The sequence below is a fragment of the Mastacembelus armatus genome, chromosome 1 (assembly GCF_900324485.2).
Source record: "Mastacembelus armatus chromosome 1, fMasArm1.2, whole genome shotgun sequence".
NCBI lineage: Eukaryota > Metazoa > Chordata > Actinopteri > Synbranchiformes > Mastacembelidae > Mastacembelus > Mastacembelus armatus.
The window spans coordinates 494,106-512,527 of NC_046633.1; the positions used below are offsets into that span (position 1 = coordinate 494,106).

At 47.1% G+C, this 18,422-nt stretch overlaps 3 protein-coding genes across 3 annotated transcripts in view; 2 read left to right on the plus strand and 1 right to left on the minus strand.

Moving 5' to 3' along the window:
- LOC113128044 (calpain-9) overlaps window positions 1-69 on the minus strand; it is a 22,584-nt gene extending 22,515 nt beyond the window's left edge. The window contains 1 exon segment of the mRNA XM_074933668.1: window positions 58-69. Within this exon segment, the coding sequence (XP_074789769.1) occupies window positions 58-69 (12 nt within the window).
- A 1,110-nt stretch (window positions 70-1,179) lies between these two features.
- Window positions 1,180-11,868, plus strand: LOC113128614 (nuclear pore complex protein Nup133-like). Its single transcript, XM_026304070.1, has 25 exons — window positions 1,180-1,358; window positions 1,910-2,025; window positions 2,342-2,445; window positions 2,678-2,911; window positions 3,000-3,170; window positions 3,826-3,981; window positions 4,214-4,284; window positions 4,604-4,751; window positions 5,071-5,218; window positions 5,491-5,645; window positions 5,880-5,971; window positions 6,242-6,405; window positions 6,632-6,726; window positions 6,921-7,145; window positions 7,231-7,353; window positions 7,460-7,559; window positions 7,718-7,981; window positions 8,337-8,470; window positions 8,820-8,978; window positions 9,871-10,006; window positions 10,385-10,503; window positions 10,908-10,988; window positions 11,089-11,153; window positions 11,327-11,415; window positions 11,634-11,868. Exons 1-25 carry the CDS (start codon window positions 1,234-1,236, stop codon window positions 11,768-11,770), a joined length of 3,411 nt encoding a protein of 1,136 aa, XP_026159855.1. The 5' UTR covers window positions 1,180-1,233; the 3' UTR covers window positions 11,771-11,868.
- A 1,971-nt stretch (window positions 11,869-13,839) lies between these two features.
- On the plus strand, window positions 13,840-17,468 carry ccsapa (centriole, cilia and spindle-associated protein a). The gene is made up of 4 exons (XM_026304021.1): window positions 13,840-13,930; window positions 15,189-15,586; window positions 16,285-16,637; window positions 17,189-17,468. Exons 2-4 carry the CDS (start codon window positions 15,220-15,222, stop codon window positions 17,366-17,368), a joined length of 900 nt encoding a protein of 299 aa, XP_026159806.1. The 5' UTR covers window positions 13,840-13,930; window positions 15,189-15,219; the 3' UTR covers window positions 17,369-17,468.
- Window positions 17,469-18,422: the final 954 nt, after the last annotated feature.

Consider the following 18,422-nt stretch of genomic DNA (forward strand, 5'->3'; position numbering starts at 1 on the left):
CAATTTGTTCCTGGTCAAATAAAGGAAGTAGCCCAGGTGGGTGGAAAACCACCTTACCTGGCAACACATGCACCACATATACTGTGTCTACAGTGACTTTAAACAAATGTAAAGGTGAAAATCGTGTCTGGCTGGGCTCAGTGCTGTAATGACATCATGTTCACCTGTGTTCACCTGTGCTCACCTGTGAGGCTGGCAGCCATCTCCTCGGCTGACTGGAAGAGCTTGGTCCCCTTCAGGGAGCCTTCAGAGTCCACATACTGCCTCCTCTTCAGGTACTGAGCCACGGCATACTGGATCTGCTCAGTGCGGACCCGCTTCATGACCTGTGACCCAACAAGCACACCGATGTCACACACACCTGAGAACACACCTGCACATCACTTTCACTCTCATCCTGACGAAGGACGATGTTTAGGTTCCGAGTCATCATCAAGATTAGCCGTCCCAGTAGCTAATGACCGAGCTAACGGAGTTAACTGAGCCAAAACACTCTACAAACGCCCTAATGAAACCCCAGACACACCTGTCAACTAATACTAATGAGCCTGGAACACCTGGAGCTGGAGACAAACCCAAAGCTGCCAGGTTTCCACATGAGAGGAAGCTAATCGGCTAACCCGCCCTGGGCCCGGAGGCGGCTCCAGACTTTTAGCGGGATCGATCCGGTTCCGTATCTTGATGGTCTGGAAATAAATACTCACTGCATATCGCGCTTTTCTCTTCTTGTCCTCGGTTACTGTTTGCAAGTCGACGGGGGTCTGGTGCAGCTCGGTATTCAGCTGAAACTACACCGCTGCCATTGCTGCTCCATCGTCCGCCCCCCGACCAGCTCCATCAGATCATGCTAGGCTAACGTTAGCCTGCTAGCTCACCGGCTATCGGTGTTCGACTACTTCGGCCTGATTTCACGTTGAGCACCGTGTATCGATGATCGACCGCTTTAAAAAAAAAAAAAAAAAAAAAATTAAAACTGTGTTCATGAGCGAAACTCTTCATTTAATTTGTTATTTAATTTAAAAACGGACATTGTTAGTTATTTTTATTGTTTATTATTTAGTTATTGCTAAATAATTTTCTTTCCATGGGCGTGGCTTGTCAATCGATGACGTATTTTTGAAGCGACATCACCGCGCGCTGTTCGGACAGTTGGACGCATTTTTTACCGGAACTGTTTGTTAAACTCGTACAGGTTTTGTCCGGTGCTGAGCCGTACCGGGTACCGGAGCAGCCATGTTTAGTCCCCGTACCGCCCCGGGTTCCGGCCGCAGGCAGCAGGGCAGGACCCCCGGCAGGAAGAGCGTCTCCGGGGCGGCCAAGAGTCTGTTCTCCCCGCGCAGACCGAGCCTGTCGGCCAGGTGAGAGAGACCGCCCCGCTAAAACTAAACCACACTGGACCCTCCTGAATCAGTATTATCACCGGTTTGTGTTGAAAACTGAGGCTGTGCGTTAGTTTGTGTCGGTCACTTATATTAAATCAACATTAGACGAGACAGTTTGGTTTATTTAGCACAATATCAGAGATACATCACATGTGATGTTTATGTCCTTAGCCCTGTAGTTTAATAATTAAGCCTCTAATGGGGAAAATGAAACAACATATGAACACACAAGGGAAAAACAGAGGGAGAGACAATGAGGTGGCTGGGGCTCCTGCAGGGTCAAGACCCAGATCCAACATCTGAACCAGGCACCAGAGGAGGGAGACAGAGGGGTCCCAGTACCAGGTCCAGAACCTGAATGGGGGGTGATGGGAGAGAGACTGACACAGAGCTCTGAGTCTCACGAGGACAAGAAGAGACCCAGTGTTTTTTTTTATATTTACCTTAAACACATCAGTTCAGCAGCACCACAGACTAATTCAATATTCAGCTTGTATTTTTATTCAGACCCTGCTTTACCCCCTCAGGTCGACACCCACCCGAGTGCAGAGTCACGCCACTGCGGAGTCACTGAACTATGATGTGCAAACCTTCGGCTCGTCGCTGCCTGTCAAAGTGATGGAGGCTCTCACTACGGCCGATGGTAAAGGAAACTGGAGGATGTAGGATGAACAGTGTATCTTATTATTTAACAGTGTTTTGTTGATAAGTAAATAAATATTGAGATTAAAATATTCTGCAGTCACAGTACCTCCTGAATTAAACAGGGTTTGCTCAGCCAACTCCCGACTTTGCTCATGTTCTGCTCAGGCTTCTGGATCAAATCCACAGTGTTTCTGCTCTTTATTTGGGATTCGGGTTTGCTTGACATCAGAGTGTCTGTCAGGGTTTGATAAAAGCACTGGTTCCTGCTCCAGTGTTGCTCCGCTGAACATTTCTGTGTCTCTTGGTGCTTCCAGTCGATGACCAGATCTCAGTGAAGGTGAATGAGAGCGGCTGGGCCTGGTTGGTTTGTGGAGAGAAACTCATCATCTGGAAAATCTGCCAGACTGCTGTTGCTAAGGTACATTTAGGCTTTGTTTCCAACAGCAGATCCGTAAATTCAAAGTGAGAAAATGTTTTTGCTTTATAAATGGAACTTTCTGGCAGTTCGGAGGCTGAAAACAACTGATTAGTTAATCAACAGGAAATTATCCATCTGTTCCTAGTCCAGATACCTGTCTCCGTGTTGTCCAGCTCCTCCTGGAGGATCCCAAGATCCATGATTTAAAGCCCTTCTGTGTGTTGTCCTGCAGCTGTCGGTGTGTAAGGAGCTGCAGCTGCCCGGCAGTGAGTACAACTACACCGCCGACCTCGTGGCTGTGACGTCTGTTGCTCCTCTGGAAACGGCTGCCGTTCAGTCCGTCTCCGTCCTGGCGGTGGCTGCAGAGGGAACAGCTCGTCTCTGGCCCAGCTTGGCTCAGGAGGGCAACTACACAGAGACCGAGGTGGACCTGGGAGATCTCTGTAACTTTGTTGTTGCTGTCAGAGTAAGCAAACCCTCAGTAAATCACATTTTGGCCTTTAGCCTGGGCCAGTCTTCCTGTCTGTATTTCCCACTTCTCTCTCCTCTGTCAGGGAGGGAGCTTTGTCTTGTCCTCAGAGAAGAGTCAGCTGCTGAGAGCGAGTGTGGATTCTTCAGGAAAGCTGCATTACCGAGCCCTGCAGCAGGGTCAGGGCGTGCTGTCCGGCATCGGACGCCGTGTCTCCACCCTGTTCGGCATCCTCTCTCAGCCGGCCAACAGCACGGTGAGCCGCGCGGACAGATCCTGCATTCAGAGTGTGGTGCAGCTTATGGAGAGCAGGCTGATGGGCATATTCATCGGAAATTAAATCAACCACACAAAGCGATCTTACTTTTCTGCAAAGTCTAATTGCACCCACGGTTATTTTTAAAATGAACCTTCCTGAAAAAGTACAGATCCTGGTCACACATGAAGTCATTCAAAATAAGTGGCTATAACAGCACTACACCCAGTAGGAGGTGTTCCTCTGGGCACTTCGTGTTTTTTATCATGCAGTTAGTTTAAAATATGGGTTCAGTGGTTTATTGGTGTTTGTTTGGCAGAATTTCTTAAAAATGTGACAGATGTTATGACATTCGGTGCACAGTTTGGCAGTGGGAGCCACACCGCTCGTCACCAACAATGGGAGGCCCATCTTTTTCCAAAAACCAGCTCCAGACTCTGAGAACGGCCGTCACTGTTTACAGGCTCTGAAGGGACAAAGAGTCAACTGGTCTCTGGTTCCACCAGCGTCTCTCTGCTCACAATCATTTATTGTTTTAGTCTCTAAAGGGAATTTGTGCAAAATAACAAATCACAGGCTGCATCCCTGCAGTGTTTTCAGTAGTCAGCCAGCTGCAGGATGCCTGTGCTCAGGTAGTGAACCTGTGTCTGTGCAGCTCCACAGTGTGCTGTGGGTGGGCGGAACCAGCTGCTTGTACACACTGACCAGCTCCAGTCTGAGTAAATGGGAGGTCGACTACAACTGGGAGCACCAAATCCTCAGCTGGGACACCCACAGAGCTCTGACCGAGAGCATCGCAGACGCCATCTGGGTCAGTACGGGGACACACATTTTCATATACAGTTTATATCAGTGTGATTCATTCACTGAGAAACAGGAATATAGTTTATATTCTAACATTTACTGTCAAATACAGTTTTGATTAAATGAAAAATTCCAGGATTAAAATTCTTAGCTTCTTATACTGGACGTGGTCATGTTGATTAAACTTTCCTTTAAATCTCACATGATGGTCACACATGAACATTCTTCTGTCCCATCAGGGCTCAGAGAGCAACTACGAGGAGATGAAGGAGGGAGCGAATGTGGTGTACCTGGACATGAAGCTCAGCCAGTGAGTGTGTCGCACTTTAGCAAATAAACTCAGTCTCTGTGAACACTGGCTTTCTGGTAATTATTCATTTAAATTAGTTTCAAATTTGGATTTCATGGTTTGTCTAAAGGCTCCAGCAGATCCCCCTCACCCAGCTTAGGAATAGGCGGGTATAGATAACAAATGGATGGATGGATGGTTGGTCTAAGTGGCTAATGTTAATGCTAATAATGAAAACTGAAGCTTTTAGAGTTACCTGCTTTTGTACACATATTGTTGTGCTCAAAGCGCTGAATATATCTGAGTCCAACCTGAGCCGAAATCTATGCTGTGTTTTCAGAGCCGGCCTGGTGGTTTTGGCTGCAGCCTGGCACCCGTCAGACACCCCCTGCTTGGCCTACTTCTGCCTGGTGACCCTGCAGGACAACGGGGCCTCCATCTCTGACCAGTTTACTGTGGAGGTCACCAAGTACAACCCTCCGTTCCAGGTCAGTCCTGATCCTGATCCTGCAGAAGGTTCAGTTTAGTGATACTTCAGGATTTTGGGTCTAATAAGGGGGTCAGTTCAGTTTAGCCAAAATCATTTTAACACTTCCCATGCTTTGAGCAGTTGCATCTGTGATTTGACTTGTACTGTTTTTGTGAGCACCTTTAAAGGCCAGAACAGATTTAATTTTATTTAAATATGATGCAAAGACTGAAAACACAGATAAGTAACGCTGTAGTTTTCCCATGTGTTTTTTATACTTGCAGTCGTAATAAATGGCAGGTAGGTGTTTTTTGTTGATCATATGTTTGTTACCTCAGAGTGAGGAGGCCCTGCAGTCCACACGCCTGGTGCTGCCCTCCCCTGGCTCCACCGCCTTCCTCTACAACGAGGAGCTGGTGTTCGCCTGTTCCACGGGAACCAGCAGGGCGGTGATACCCGATGAGAAAATCAGCTTTAATTCACCTGGTAGGAAGTGGCAGCTGTGTTTGCATCAGGAAAGGATTCTTGGTTTAAGAGACAGATACATGTAAATACGAATATAAGGAGTTATATAAGAGTTAATGTCATTAAATCCTTATATTTAATTTTCAGTTTTTGTTCTTGCACGAATCTGATTTTAGCAGAAACTTCCTCATGTAAAAATCATATGTGGCCCTTGGCCCAATCATTTATCATCAAGCAGTGTTATTATTGTGCTGCATGACGTCAGAATGAGGCCTAATAAAGTCTGTGTCCAGGTGATGGCGTACGTGGAGGAGGCTGCTGCGCCAACCTGCCGGTGTTTTTCTCCCAGAACAGCGGCCTGGTGGCGGTGGTGGCCAGAGAGAGCGCCTCCATCCTGCCAGAAACCATGGAGGACTCCCTGTGCTCCTCACTGGCTGCAGCTCCAGAGGTAAAACTCAGACTGGCAACACCACAGCACCTGGTGAAATCAGACAGGCTGCACATGAAAAGCAACACACAGTCAATTTAACCTGGTTTCAGTTTTAAAAGCTTGAACTGTGCAGAAGCCCTGGAAGAATGTTCATTTTGCAATATCTGCACGTGTTGGATAAAAGGACACATGTTGTTATCTCTTTGATTCCTGGGTCTAAAACGTATTTCTGATTTCGCTTCTGCCTTCAAGGTTTCAGTCATGGAGACGCCGACCAGAGTGGAGCCTGTAGCTCAGGAGGATAAAACCAAACTCCTGAAGGCAGCGTTTCTGCAGTTCTGTCGGTATGTCAGGAGGGTTACTCCCAGATCTGTTCTGAAAAACAAAATCTTTTACTGAGAGCGAATGAACTTGGTCGAATGAACATATCAGACCGAGCAGCTTTGGGTAACTTGTGTAGTGTTGTTTTCAATCAGCTTAACGGTGTTCACACCCAGAGCTGGGCTCAAGTCACTGACGGACATGGATGTGTAGGAATAAACACAGAAACAGCAGGACACTCAGGGGATGTGGACTCAGACTCAAACTGAAAATAACCCTCTGTCTCTTCTCAGTAACGATCTGGTGGGGGCTCAGATGGTCATAGACGAGATCTTTCCCGCCGACGGTGACGGGGAGGAGGGAGCCGACCTGGACAGTGTGGTGACTCAGATCAACCTGGACCTGGTGGACGACTACCCGGCCTCGGACCCCCGCTGGGCCGAGTCTGTCCCCGATGGTGAGGAGGGGAAAGTGGGAGGGAGAGACTGCTGATGCACAGGCCATCAAAAGAAGCAGCCAGTGTGTGTGTGTGTGTGTGTGTGTGTGTGTGTGTGTTAATGTTAATTCAGCACAGATCCACCCACAGACTGACGGAAACAATGAATGTGGTGCATTTTAAAACAGTGAACAGTCCGAGACTCATTTATACTTGTTCAGATTTATTTCTCTTTCTGTTCATGCAGAGAGCGCTGGATTTCCTCTCACCTCCCTCATCATCCTCCACCAGCTGGAAGACAAGATGAAGGCCCACGGCTGCTTCATGGACTTCCTGCTCCAGGTACACACACACACACATTCACCCACACACACACGCAGGCAATTAAAATATTAAGGGTCTGTTTAGAAATGACCTTCAGTGATAAGTTTGTTCTTGTATACTGAAAGTACACGACAAACCGACTGACGCAGCTGGATTAAAAAGAACAGGGAGGTAGAATCGCATGTGAATGACTGTCACCGTGCTCCTGACAGGTGGGTTTGCTGGACCGGCTCGGCCAGGTGACGGTGCGTTCGTCTCCCATGGCGACGCGCCTGCTGCTGTGCGAGCACGCTGAGAAGCTGCAGGCGGCCATGGTGCTGAAGAACTACCACAGCAAACACGCCGAGCTGGTGAACCGGGCCATCGGCTCCGCCCTGCAGAGGACCAACACCGCCGTGCCGCCCAGCCTCACCGCCGCCGACGTCTTCTTCAGAGAGGTCTGAGTCTGAGCGGTGCCCTGCGGTGATCGTTACTGTAGCGTGTGGACGTCATGTGACTGTTGCACTGTTTGTCCTCTCACAGGTCTCTCAGATCTCCTCGGTGTTCGATTGTCTGCTGGAGGAGGAGGAGCGCAGCCTGAAGGAGAACCCGGTCGACTCGGTGCAGTGGGCCGAGGTGGTTCTCACCGTCAACATCATCGTCAAGGTGGAGACTCTGCTCCTCGCTCCTTTAATGTGCGACACCAGCTGCTGTGATCTGACACCAGCATCAGTGTTAAACAGTTTTTATAGCTTGTGCCCCGTGTGTGCAGGACATGCTCCAGGCTGCTGGGCAGTACAGAGAGACCAAGGCCTCGATGTACAGAGCTGCTGAAAAAGCTGCTGCAGAGCCTGAATACGTCCCCTGGACAGGTGACACTTTTTTTTTTTCTTTGCTTTTTAAAACTCTCACACACAATAATCGTGTGTGTGTGTGTGTGTGTGTGTGTGTGTGTGTGGTTTTGTGGATACAGCTGGTGTGAAAGTAAGTTATTAACCCCTTCTGTCCCGCTCAACCTTTCACCCTGCAGCCTCAGGGGGTGTTGGTGGCGTTCGCGCCATCACCTCTCGACAGCACGAGATCATCCTGCGCTCGGTGTACCCCCATGCCGACTCAGAGCTGCGCAGTGTCCTGTGCGAGCAGCTGGTGGCGCTGTTGGACATCTACCTGGGAGGCTACGTGGCCCAGCTGAGCTCCCTGCAGCAGCGGAGGCCCCCGGGGACCTCCCAGGAGCGCTACAACAGCCTGGAGATGGAGTACAGCCAGCGCCGCTCTGAGCTGCTGACCCCGCTCTGTAAGTGGAGGATGAACCAGGACTGAGGGCCAATTTAATAACTGAACAGGACTCGATTCACAGGAGTCACACACTAGAGCCTGTGAACGTTTGTTTTGCACAAATATAAAACACCACAGTCAACAACAGAAAAGCAGAAATCAACGTGCAGGGAGAGGAAATAATGTCTTTACTACAGAATGAGACACAGTTACAGTTTACAAGACGACATCAAACTAATATGAAGGTGTGTGTTTGTGTGATGAACTGTGAGAGGTTGGGTAAAGTGTGCACATATACCTGGCCTGACATACAGTGAGGGTGTTGCGGTGGGTTTGTGCTGTGATTGTGACTGTGCAGCTGTTTGGTGTTGCAGTGGAGCTGGGTCAGTACCAGTGGGTGGCAGCGCTGGCTGAGAAGTACTGCGACTTCGACATCCTGGTCCAGATGTGCGAGCAGACAGAGAACCAGAGCCGCCTGCAGCACTACATGGCCAAGTTTGCAGACCAGGTACGGACAAACGCTGTTGGTCGTTGACTTTAGATAAAGGTGGACGTCCTGACACTCAAGCCAAAATCCCAGGAATTCAGCTCTGACATAAAGACAAAGCTGAACCAGAAGAATCAGATTCTGAATCAGCAGCTGGCTGAGGTTCAGGAAGCCCTGGAGCTGGAAATGAGTCATGAGGTATCAAGTGTAGACTGATGGAGGGAAGTGTCAGTTTGTTTAAACACCATAAAATGTGAATGGTAGTGAATACTTCCTGCCACGGTAAGTGTGAACACAAGTCACGCTTATGTGGAGTTACTGTCAGGCCGATGAGTCACCAACTTCCTCTCTCTGTCACCGTCTGCTGCAGAATTTCGCCGATTTTCTGTTTCGCTGGTACATGGAGAAGGGGAAGAGGGGAAAGCTGCTGTCCCAGCCCGCCGCTCAGCACCAGCAGCTGTCCAGCTTCCTGCAGGCCCACCAGCACCTGAGCTGGCTGCACCACATCCACGTGCATAACTACCACAGCGTACGACACACACACACACACACAGCTTGTTTCCTGGAGCCACACATCACTAAGAACAAAAGTCTCACATACACCTTCCTTCTTCCGTCCTGTTCCTGTTTCCTCTTTCACTTTTGTTTTTCCTCCTATGACCCCAAACTGGCCCAGAGCTGATCTGCAAACATCTGGTTTGGTCTGTTCACACTTAGTTTAAAACACATCTGAGTCACTCGGAGGAGAAACATCAAATTTGAAACCTTCAGCTGTGAAATGAGCGTAGTTCCATCCCACAGGTATAACGATGTAGTATAGAAGCAAAACACAGGATTATATAATCTTATCTCTAATCTTATCTCTAATCTTATCCTAATGAATCTTTCCTTTCCTTCCTTCCTTCCTTCCTTCCGTCCTCCCCGCCCTTTCCTGTACTAACTCACAGTACGGAAAAAACACACTATTTCCTTCCTGTTTTAAACTTGTTAGTGCACATAACCAGAGCGCAGCAGCAAGTAGAGCCTCTGTTAAACACACACACACACACATTTTATACACCCTTACTTCCTGTTCTCACTTAACAAGCACAGAGAAAAACCACACACACACACAGACATATCTCTGGTTAACACGCACACACGTATCTCTGGTTAACACACACACAGAAACTTCCCTTTTCACTTTGTCATTAGCAGAAGTGATGAGACTCCTGGTTTCAAATCTGTCTGTGATTAGAAAAGACCGTCTGTAGACTGAGAGCGTCAGTGTCTGTGGCCGAAGGTTTTGCCCTCGCACTTCATTGAAACATCCATTCTTCTTTTTATCACAGAAATAAGGATCTTCAGTTAGTTTCCTGCAGACTGATGATGTCACTGATGTATGTGTGTGTGTGTGTGTGTGTGTGTGTGTGCGCGTGCAGGCCTACAGGACGCTCTACAGCCAGGCCAACATGGAGACACGTTACTTCGTGAAGAAGAAGACGTTGCTGGCCCTCAGTAAACTGACGGCGCTGGCGTCCGACCTGCCGGAGGACGAACTCAACAAAGAAGTTGATGGTAAAAACACAACCTGAGCTGCTGTTTTCCCTCCACTGACTCAGTCCTGATGTTCCCACAGTGTGAACAGACCAAACCAGATGGTCTCAGATCAGATCTGGTCCACTTGCACATGTGGTCCTAGATGATGTGAGTGTGCGAGCTCCGTCAGAACGGTCAGATCAGAATCCATGTGGTTGTTTTAACGTCGTGTTACCATAAATACGATTCCCGCAGTGTAAGAAAACTCTAGCTCTTCCCTTCTCACTCCGGGTGCTGATAAATGACTTCCTCTTCCTCATTCAGAGTTTAGCCTTCGGTTTGACCGTTTCCTGCAGAATTGGGATCTGACGTTTTACTGAGTGTGTTGTGTAAGCAGACTTGTGTGTGTCCACCCAGACATCGTGGAGCAGGAGCGCTTCCTGCTGCATCAGGAGACTCTGCCTCGACAGCTGCTGGAGGAGAAACAGCAGAACCCGGACACCATGCCTCTGCTCAGCGCTCACAACCTCATACAGGTGGAAGCAAACACACTGTATACACTCACAGAACAGGAACTACTGAGTGTGTGTGTTTAAACACAGATAACAGATCTGCAGAAGTGACACCGCCATACGCCGTCTCATGGTGATATTTGGGTTTCAGTTTGCACAGCGGCAGGAAGTGGTTGCCTATCTTTAGATGCGGTCTGTGGGAAATTAGCATGCACTCTACTCGAGGTGTCAGTGTGCTGCTGCTGCTGCTGCACTTTAAAGGGAGAAAATGTTTGTTGATTTGAGTGAATTCATCTTCAAACATCACCACATTCCTTTGGTCGAGAGAGAGAGAAACAGATAAGTTTGCTGTGATGCCTAATAAAGGCTGTGAATGTTTGGCAGCCATGTTTCTGTAGACCTGCTGTAACAGATCCTCCTCCTCACAGTTGTACGTCTGTGACGACAACAGAGGAGCCAACGAGTACGACTTCAAAAAGGCTCTGGACCTGCTGGAGTACGTCAGCGAGGTAACGTCCTGCTTTCACTGAGGCCGCTCCGCCTGTTTGAGCTTCGACTGGTCGGGTTTGGCCCCAGTGAAAAGTCAACTCGTGGGTTTGTGTGTTGCAGGAGGACGCTGTGGACATCGACTCGCTGAAATGTGAGATCTTCAGCAAAGCGCTCAGGAGAGACGAGTAAGAGCCGCCTGCCGTGTTTTTACGGAGCTCAGCATTCAACCAAAGATTAGCCTCAATTCATGGTTGTCACTGAAATCATTGGATGCAGTTTAGAGGTGTTTGCAAATGAAAGTAGACAGGAAGTAGATGTACATACATGTTGTTTGACTTTGCCGCTGCGTTCCTCCCAGCTGGTCGTCTGCTGACGGGAACGATGACCCTCTGGAAGCTGCCAAGGACAGTATCTTCGTCAAGATCCTCCTCAAACTCATACAGGAAGGTGAGAATAAACCGAAGTACACACAGGACAGTACAGTTCTACCACTCGGGGGTCTTGGAGGACGTGTGTATAGTTATGTTTTTTCAAAAACGAATGTAGTGAGTAACTGTCATGTGTATCTGTGCAGATAAACTGGTTTAAATTATGTTTCACTTCATTTAACAAACACTGAATCTGTTCTCACGTTTTCCTGCCTGACAAAGTAAACTGTTTTTCAGGAGTTCCTCTGCAGACGTACCTGCCTGACGTCAAAGATCTGCTGGAGTCGGATGATCTGAGCAATTTGAAATCAAAACCTTATTTCGAATTTGTCCTTCGGGCCAATTACGAACATTACCTCCAAGCCCAGATGTGATGACTGTTCTGTTCCCACTCCCTTTGCTTCCTAATCATTGTGAAGAGTTGTTTGAATATTTGTACCATTTTCTAAATAAACGTGTTAGTATTTCTCTACTTAGTCTGAGGTTTTTACAAAAACATTCATTAAATCCAGTTTATTTCAGTCAGTGGCTGTTTACTGACATCTAGTGGTGTTTCTGCAGCATTTCTCTTTTAAAGCAGCAGAGGTAGTGTAAAAGGTTGTTAGTGGACAGGAGTGATATAGGGGAAGACCTGGCACCACATATTCTCCAATGGGTGGCCCTGGAGGAGCACCCCACCCAGCTGATGGAGGCCACACTTAACCCCAAGGCCAACAAGGTGAAGATGACTTAGGTCATGTTCAAGACCTTCATCGTCCTCGCCATGTATGTGGCCACCTAAGCCTTGCTGTCGCTGAACGTCTCTGTTCAGGTCACCGGTCAGACTTCTGCACTTACATTCCTGATTCTTGCTAAGTTTTCTATTGGCTGGGGGATTCTGGCAGGTTCACGAGCAGCAGCAGCCTGGACGGCAGTCAGAGACACAACTAAGGGTAATTTTCATTACTGATTATTTCACCTGTAAAATGTTGATCACAAGCTCCAAGAACTGATGTTTACATCTTCAAACCAGCTGTTTTATCCAACAAATCAACCAAAACCCAAAGATATTTCATGTATGTTTACACAAAAGTGATACAAACAGGAAATGCTCACATTTCAGAAGCTGGGACTTGAGAATATTTGTTTTGGTTTTTTTTGCTTAATAAACTATTTAAACCATTAATTGATGATTGATTTCTCCACCAGGTCCATTTAGCAGCTGCTCCAGAGGTTTCAGTTGCAGTTGATTACAAAAGTGTTAATTTGTTAAAATCTCATGACAAGTCAAACATCTTCTGATGAAAACTATGTCATGGGAGGGAAAACTCCAGAACAGCTACTGAATGGACCTTTGCCTGCTTTGTTTCTTCCCCGTCACCTTTAAAACATCCAGTGGGAGAATAAATAAGACACTGGTCATCACAACTGTTATGACAATTAAATCTGCTGCCAGGGAATAAAACACCAACCTGATTCTTGGCTCCTCTGCACATCTGGATCTGTGGCTCCATCCTGGCCTCCCTCTCCAGCTGAGTCCAAGCAGGAGTAGGAGGAACCCGGACCCAGTACAGTCCAACTTCTGAAAACCCCAATCAGCAACATACAAATCTGAATAGGGCTGATGAGAAAATGGGATAAACTTAATTTGAAAGAAAAAGAAAGCCAAAGTAGTTTGAGTCACATTTCAGTCTGGACCAAAAACCAAATCAGGTCTTACCTGTTGGCTGCCTGCACAGAGGGAGGCAGAGCACGCATGCTCAGTCTGGTCTCAGCATCTTCATGGAAAATCATATTTTGTTGCTCATTTCTGCTCTGCTGCCATCAAACTGGAGGGAGAGGCAGAGGATTACACCGGAAACACAGGAGTTTCTCCTTCAAAATAAAGGTGACACTGCAATAAAATATGCCATTGCATCATGTCCACCACTGTGCTGTACAGTAAAATTATCACTCTATATATCCATTGATCTGTCTATGATCCATTAATCTATCAACTAATCATCTGTCCATAAGAGAGGAGACATTTTCATCATGACAACAAAAACAGCACAAACACACACAGCTGCAGACAGCATGCCACACAGACACCATCTTGAATATTACAATAACTGACAGCGACATCTGTCAATCATCTATTGATCCAAACCAATCATGTCTATCAATCCATCAATGTATCATATATACTGTAAATTGGCATTTACAGTATATATGACAAATAACAAAAACAACACAACAGCTGTAATTCTGTCCATCAACATATTCATCCATCCACCATCTGTCCAATCGAGAAACTACATTTTATACACGACAAATAAAACAACAACAAAAACAAGACAACACTTTAACAGCTGCAGATACCGTCCATCATCCATCAAAACTCAGGAAGCGTCACTGCGGCCTTTTATTTTGAAAGCGTGAGGCGGAAGCAGCGTGCCGTGCGTCAGCTAGCTTGTAGCCGTCGGTGCTAGGTGTCGGAGCGGGGCGATGCTCGTCGTCTGACCGCGGCAGCATCGGCAGGGAGCGGGATCTAGACCGCACCGGACCCCCCTGGAGTGAGTAAAAACATACCGGGTGTTAATACCCGACAGTCCGGGTCTGTCTGCGTCGATTCTAGAGGCTCCGTGTTTACAAACGGGGCTTAACGGACGGTAACGGCGATGATCGTGTCTGAGCCTGTTTTCATCCGTTACCGTCATTTAACCGTCACATTCACACTTTCCCACCGTGAGCAGGTTAAAGCTGCTGTTTTCCTTCTCTACGGGCTGTTTTCAGACCAACGTGCCCTAAAAAAAAAAGACGACCTGATCCGCCCTCAAGTCAAGAGAGAGACGGGTTATCAATAAACCCATAATTAGCTGTTCATCAATAACCGATATCAGATATTATCACGGTGTCAGCTCAGGTAATCAGTAATCAATACCGGTTATTTATCACTTTCACCAGCTGACAGGTTTTCAGGTAAATAAGTAAAGAGTTTGCGTGTGGAAGGCTCCTGACAGGAATAGATGGTCCGTTACTGGTTGTAGTACAGGTAGTACTGGGTAGTACTAGTTAGTAAAGGTAGTACTAGTTAGTACAGTTAGTAGTAATACTATAATGAACCTCAATCCTCCTCTGATGAGTGTAATCTGCTGTGGAGGGCGGTGGGCGGGGCGTACAGGTAAGCCACACCCAACGATGTGACGTCATCAGGTGTTATTATTATCATAACCGTGTTAATAAGATGATATTTTATCTAATAAAGTCAGAACATAAATAAATAACTATTTAACTTAGAAAACTGTTTATTTCCTTGTATTTTTCTGCTAATTTCCTAAAAACAATTATCTTTAAATGACGCTGATGTTGGTGTTATTATACTTTATATACTGTATACTTGTTACTGTTATGAGTCCTCATGTTATGATGATGTAGTAATTAAGTGAAAATTATTTCTTAACGTGTACATTTAACAGTCGTTCTGAATTAGGTGAAAATTAAAGTGAATGAATCAGATTTGCAGGATAAATAGGGATATGAGTAATACAGGAACACTAGAAGTAAAGTACTTCCTGTCAGGAAATAAAATGTGAGGAAATGTGAGCGTGACGATCAGGCTGCAGTTGTTGTGACTGAGACTTTGTGTGTTGTGATGTTCCATATCGTTAAAACATCTATCGCACACTAGGACAGTAAGTCTAAAAGTTGAGTATCAAGTTGTAATAAACCGTCATCGTGGTTTTAATATATTGAGACTGAGGGGAAGGTCCAGCCAGCTGAGCTCACAGTCCTACTGGTTTTCAGTTTTCTGTCCTTCTCTGGTTCCCCCAGTGATTAGGACCAAGCACGAGCGGTAACAACCATGGTGACCAAGAAAATCCGGACCGAGTATATGAAGAAGTTCAGGGATCCCAAATGGGAGACGTTTTCTAAATGCTACGAGGACTCGCTGAGGTACCGTCTGACCCGGCGAGTGATGGAACATTCCCACAAGCCCTGGTTCTGGGAGGGCTGGGACAGCGGCTCCGACTCCAGCGGCTGGTCCACGCCGAAGCTGACCAGGAACAAAGTCGCCCCTCTGTCCCTCCCACCGCCGCCAACATCCTCGGAGGTGAAACAGAGGCTGTGGGAGCTGAAGACCAAACAGGATCCAAAACCGACTTCTGAGGACGTAGAGACTGAGGTGAGAGCTGGAGAGGCTCCGGTCGTAGACGCTGCACCGACCGCAGGTGAGGAAGCTAATCGTTAGACTCTGACTTTAACTGCTTAGTTTATTAAATGATTAGTCAGTCGTTCGATTAATCGCTTTAATGGATAAAAATATCAAATATTTTCTCCAGTTTGATCATTTAACTCTTTGGGTTTTTGACTTGTTCGGACTAATTAAGACTTTTGGCTCTCAGAAAGGACTGAAGCTGAAACCAGGTTTAAACATCAGTCAGGCGTTAACTCTCCTGCACAAAAGTCTCTGTTCTACGTAAAAATATATTCCAGAGTTTCTGAGTGTTAACGGTCTGAGCCTGAAGTGTCCGAGTCCATAAGATCTTCTAAAAACACACTTTTATCGCTGAGCTCATTTGACTCCAGCTTGGATCCTGTTTGACTGATCTGATATTAGAGTCTTTGGTTTGAAACATGCTGAAACTTGATTCTGCTGTTTAATTTGTGTCCGGTGTGAAAACAGGGAACTTTGTCCTAAACAGACCAAAACCTTGTTAGAAGCACTGTTGATTTGTTGTGTATTTGTGCCTTGAGATGATTTGTATTGTGATTTGGCGCTATACAAATAAAATAAATTGAATTGAATTGAAATTGAATTTGCACAGAGTGAGGACTATAAACACCAGACTCTTGGAGTAATGGGTCATCAAATCAAAATCAAACCTCTGACTCTAACCTGCAGTTTGTCCGTTTCCTCCTGAAGCAGCGGTTGTACAAAACGGCGTGAGTGAAGGCGGCGAAAGTTCAGCGACTGCAGCTCCAAACACCAGCGGACCTTCAGATGACACAGACAACGGGGCGGCCGACATGGCGTCTTCTGATGCGGAGCCGGTGAACCAGCGGGTACCGAGACGACATCACCGCCGCCGCACCCCTCGCTCTGAGCCGGCACACCGGGACAGTTCTCAGGACGACAAACCAGCCGGTGCCCGTAAACCACAGAGGGCGAAGAGCCAACCACCGATTGGCACCAAGGAGAAGGAGAAGGAGAACCGGAGACCGTCCAGCCGACTGGACTGGGCCGAGAGACGGATGGAGGTCAGGAGGTCGCCCAACGACGTGAGTTAAAGCTTTAAAGACAAACTGAGAGTCAACCTTAATAAAGACTGACCTAAGGCTGCAAGTCATTATTGACATTATTGATCGATCTGATCATTAGATTCTTTGTTAATCAGTAAAATGTCAGAAAGGCAAAATGTTTAGTTTGATCAGCAGTGATATGACAGAAAACAGAAACATCAAATCCTCATTTGAAATGTAAGTTTTTGGTGTTTTGTCATTTTTTTCTGATTCTGAAAGTAAATGATTTGATTGTCAGAATAACTGAGCAGGTCCAGCTGTTTCCCTGATGAACTGGAACTAATCAAACTGTATTTGTGGTGTGTCTTTTAAAGATTCAAAGGCTGAAACAGAAACAGACCAACATTATTGCAGCCTTGTCCTCTGATGTTACGGTTTAGGATGGAAACAGTTCGAGTCCGTCAGGGCAGCTCGGCCTCGTTCACAGGAGACCACAGCAGCGACGCCGTGATACCAAACACTCGGGAAACATGAATAATGAAACACTGGTGTGCTTTTCAGAACCCTCTCTCTGGTTTCTCCTCTCACAGAGTCACACGTCCGACGCCTGCATTCAGACCCGGCGGGAGTCCGACAAGCGAGGCTCCAACCTGGACCGGCGGCGGGCTCGCTCAGCCGACCTGGAGAAGTTGAGGCGGTCGCAGCTGGCGGTGGTGGACGACCGCTGGATGACGGAGTACATGCGCTGCTTCTCCGCAAGACTGAGGTAGAGACACGATGGCCCCACGACCCTGGAAACGGTGTCGTCTCGGTACAGTCCCTCACACTGAGACCAGCAGAGCGAGGTGAAGTAAGGAAGTGGACAAAGCTGTGAACAAATCTGAAAACACTGCAGGGTTAGATTATGGCCATCAGACAGAGATGTAATTACAATACCCCACAGTTTGGTCTGTTCAGTCTGTACCATGAGTCTCGTTACTGTGGAGACACAGTCCACGTGTCCTGCTGCTGAAAGAGACCGATCACATGTTTTTGACACAAATAAAAATCCAACTGGTTCAATTAGATCTAATCTGGTCAGAGAATGGATCTCAGGTGATACATCTGTTAATGTCCCACTGACTCAGTCCTGATGTTCCCACAGTGTGAACAGACCAAACCAGATCAGTTCTCAGACCAGATCTGGGCCACCTGCATATGTGGTCCTGGGTCCGATTCCTGTCCGATGCATGTGTGCGAGCTCCGTCAGAACGGTCAGACCAGAATCCATGTGGTCGTTTTAACGTCTCCCTCCTCTGCACATGTCGCCTGGCGTCATCATTCAGTGTGGGAAACATCAACATGGAGGAGGGGGGGCAGTGGAGAGACCAGGACGCTTCACATTGGTTGGACATTTATGGAGAAGCTCCTGATGGAGCCAAACTGGAAGGAACATATGGGAACCCAGCAGCTTTGGAGGGAACTCTGGGAATTGTAGTTTACATCTCACCTGAAATTATTTATTTTTATTAATGCAGTGTCTCCTCCAATCAGGAGCGTCAGAAATGTTCGTCTATGCAAACGTGAACAAACTGCAAACTGATGGCCCGATGTAGCCCCGCCCACTTCTTTACTTCACAGTAAACATCCCATCATGCCGTTTGTGAGACGGACTGAGACTGAAAACCAAACAGTCACTGCTGATTGTAACATCTGGACTAAAACCCTTTAAGTTTTTGTGCATTCTGGGTAAGAAACATTTGTTTGTAATGAAGCACTGAGGCGTAGGTGGTGACGGGCCAATGAGAGCTGGTGTTACTGTTCTGTGCTCACACATCACTTACA

Excerpts from the sequence above, each read along its gene's own strand:
- LOC113128614 (XM_026304070.1), top strand. The coding sequence starts at position 1,234 with ATGTTTAGTCCCCGTACCGCCCCGGGTTCCGGCCGCAGGCAGCAGGGC. Across the intron at positions 4,285-4,603 it reads CTGGACATGAAGCTCAGCCA|AGCCGGCCTGGTGGTTTTGG; the intron begins GTGAGTGTGTCG and ends CTGTGTTTTCAG. Across the intron at positions 11,154-11,326 it reads AAAGCGCTCAGGAGAGACGA|CTGGTCGTCTGCTGACGGGA; the intron begins GTAAGAGCCGCC and ends CGTTCCTCCCAG.
- ccsapa (XM_026304021.1), top strand. The coding sequence starts at position 15,220 with ATGGTGACCAAGAAAATCCGGACCGAGTATATGAAGAAGTTCAGGGAT. Across the intron at positions 15,587-16,284 it reads AGACGCTGCACCGACCGCAG|CGGTTGTACAAAACGGCGTG; the intron begins GTGAGGAAGCTA and ends CTCCTGAAGCAG. Across the intron at positions 16,638-17,188 it reads TCAGGAGGTCGCCCAACGAC|AGTCACACGTCCGACGCCTG; the intron begins GTGAGTTAAAGC and ends CTCCTCTCACAG.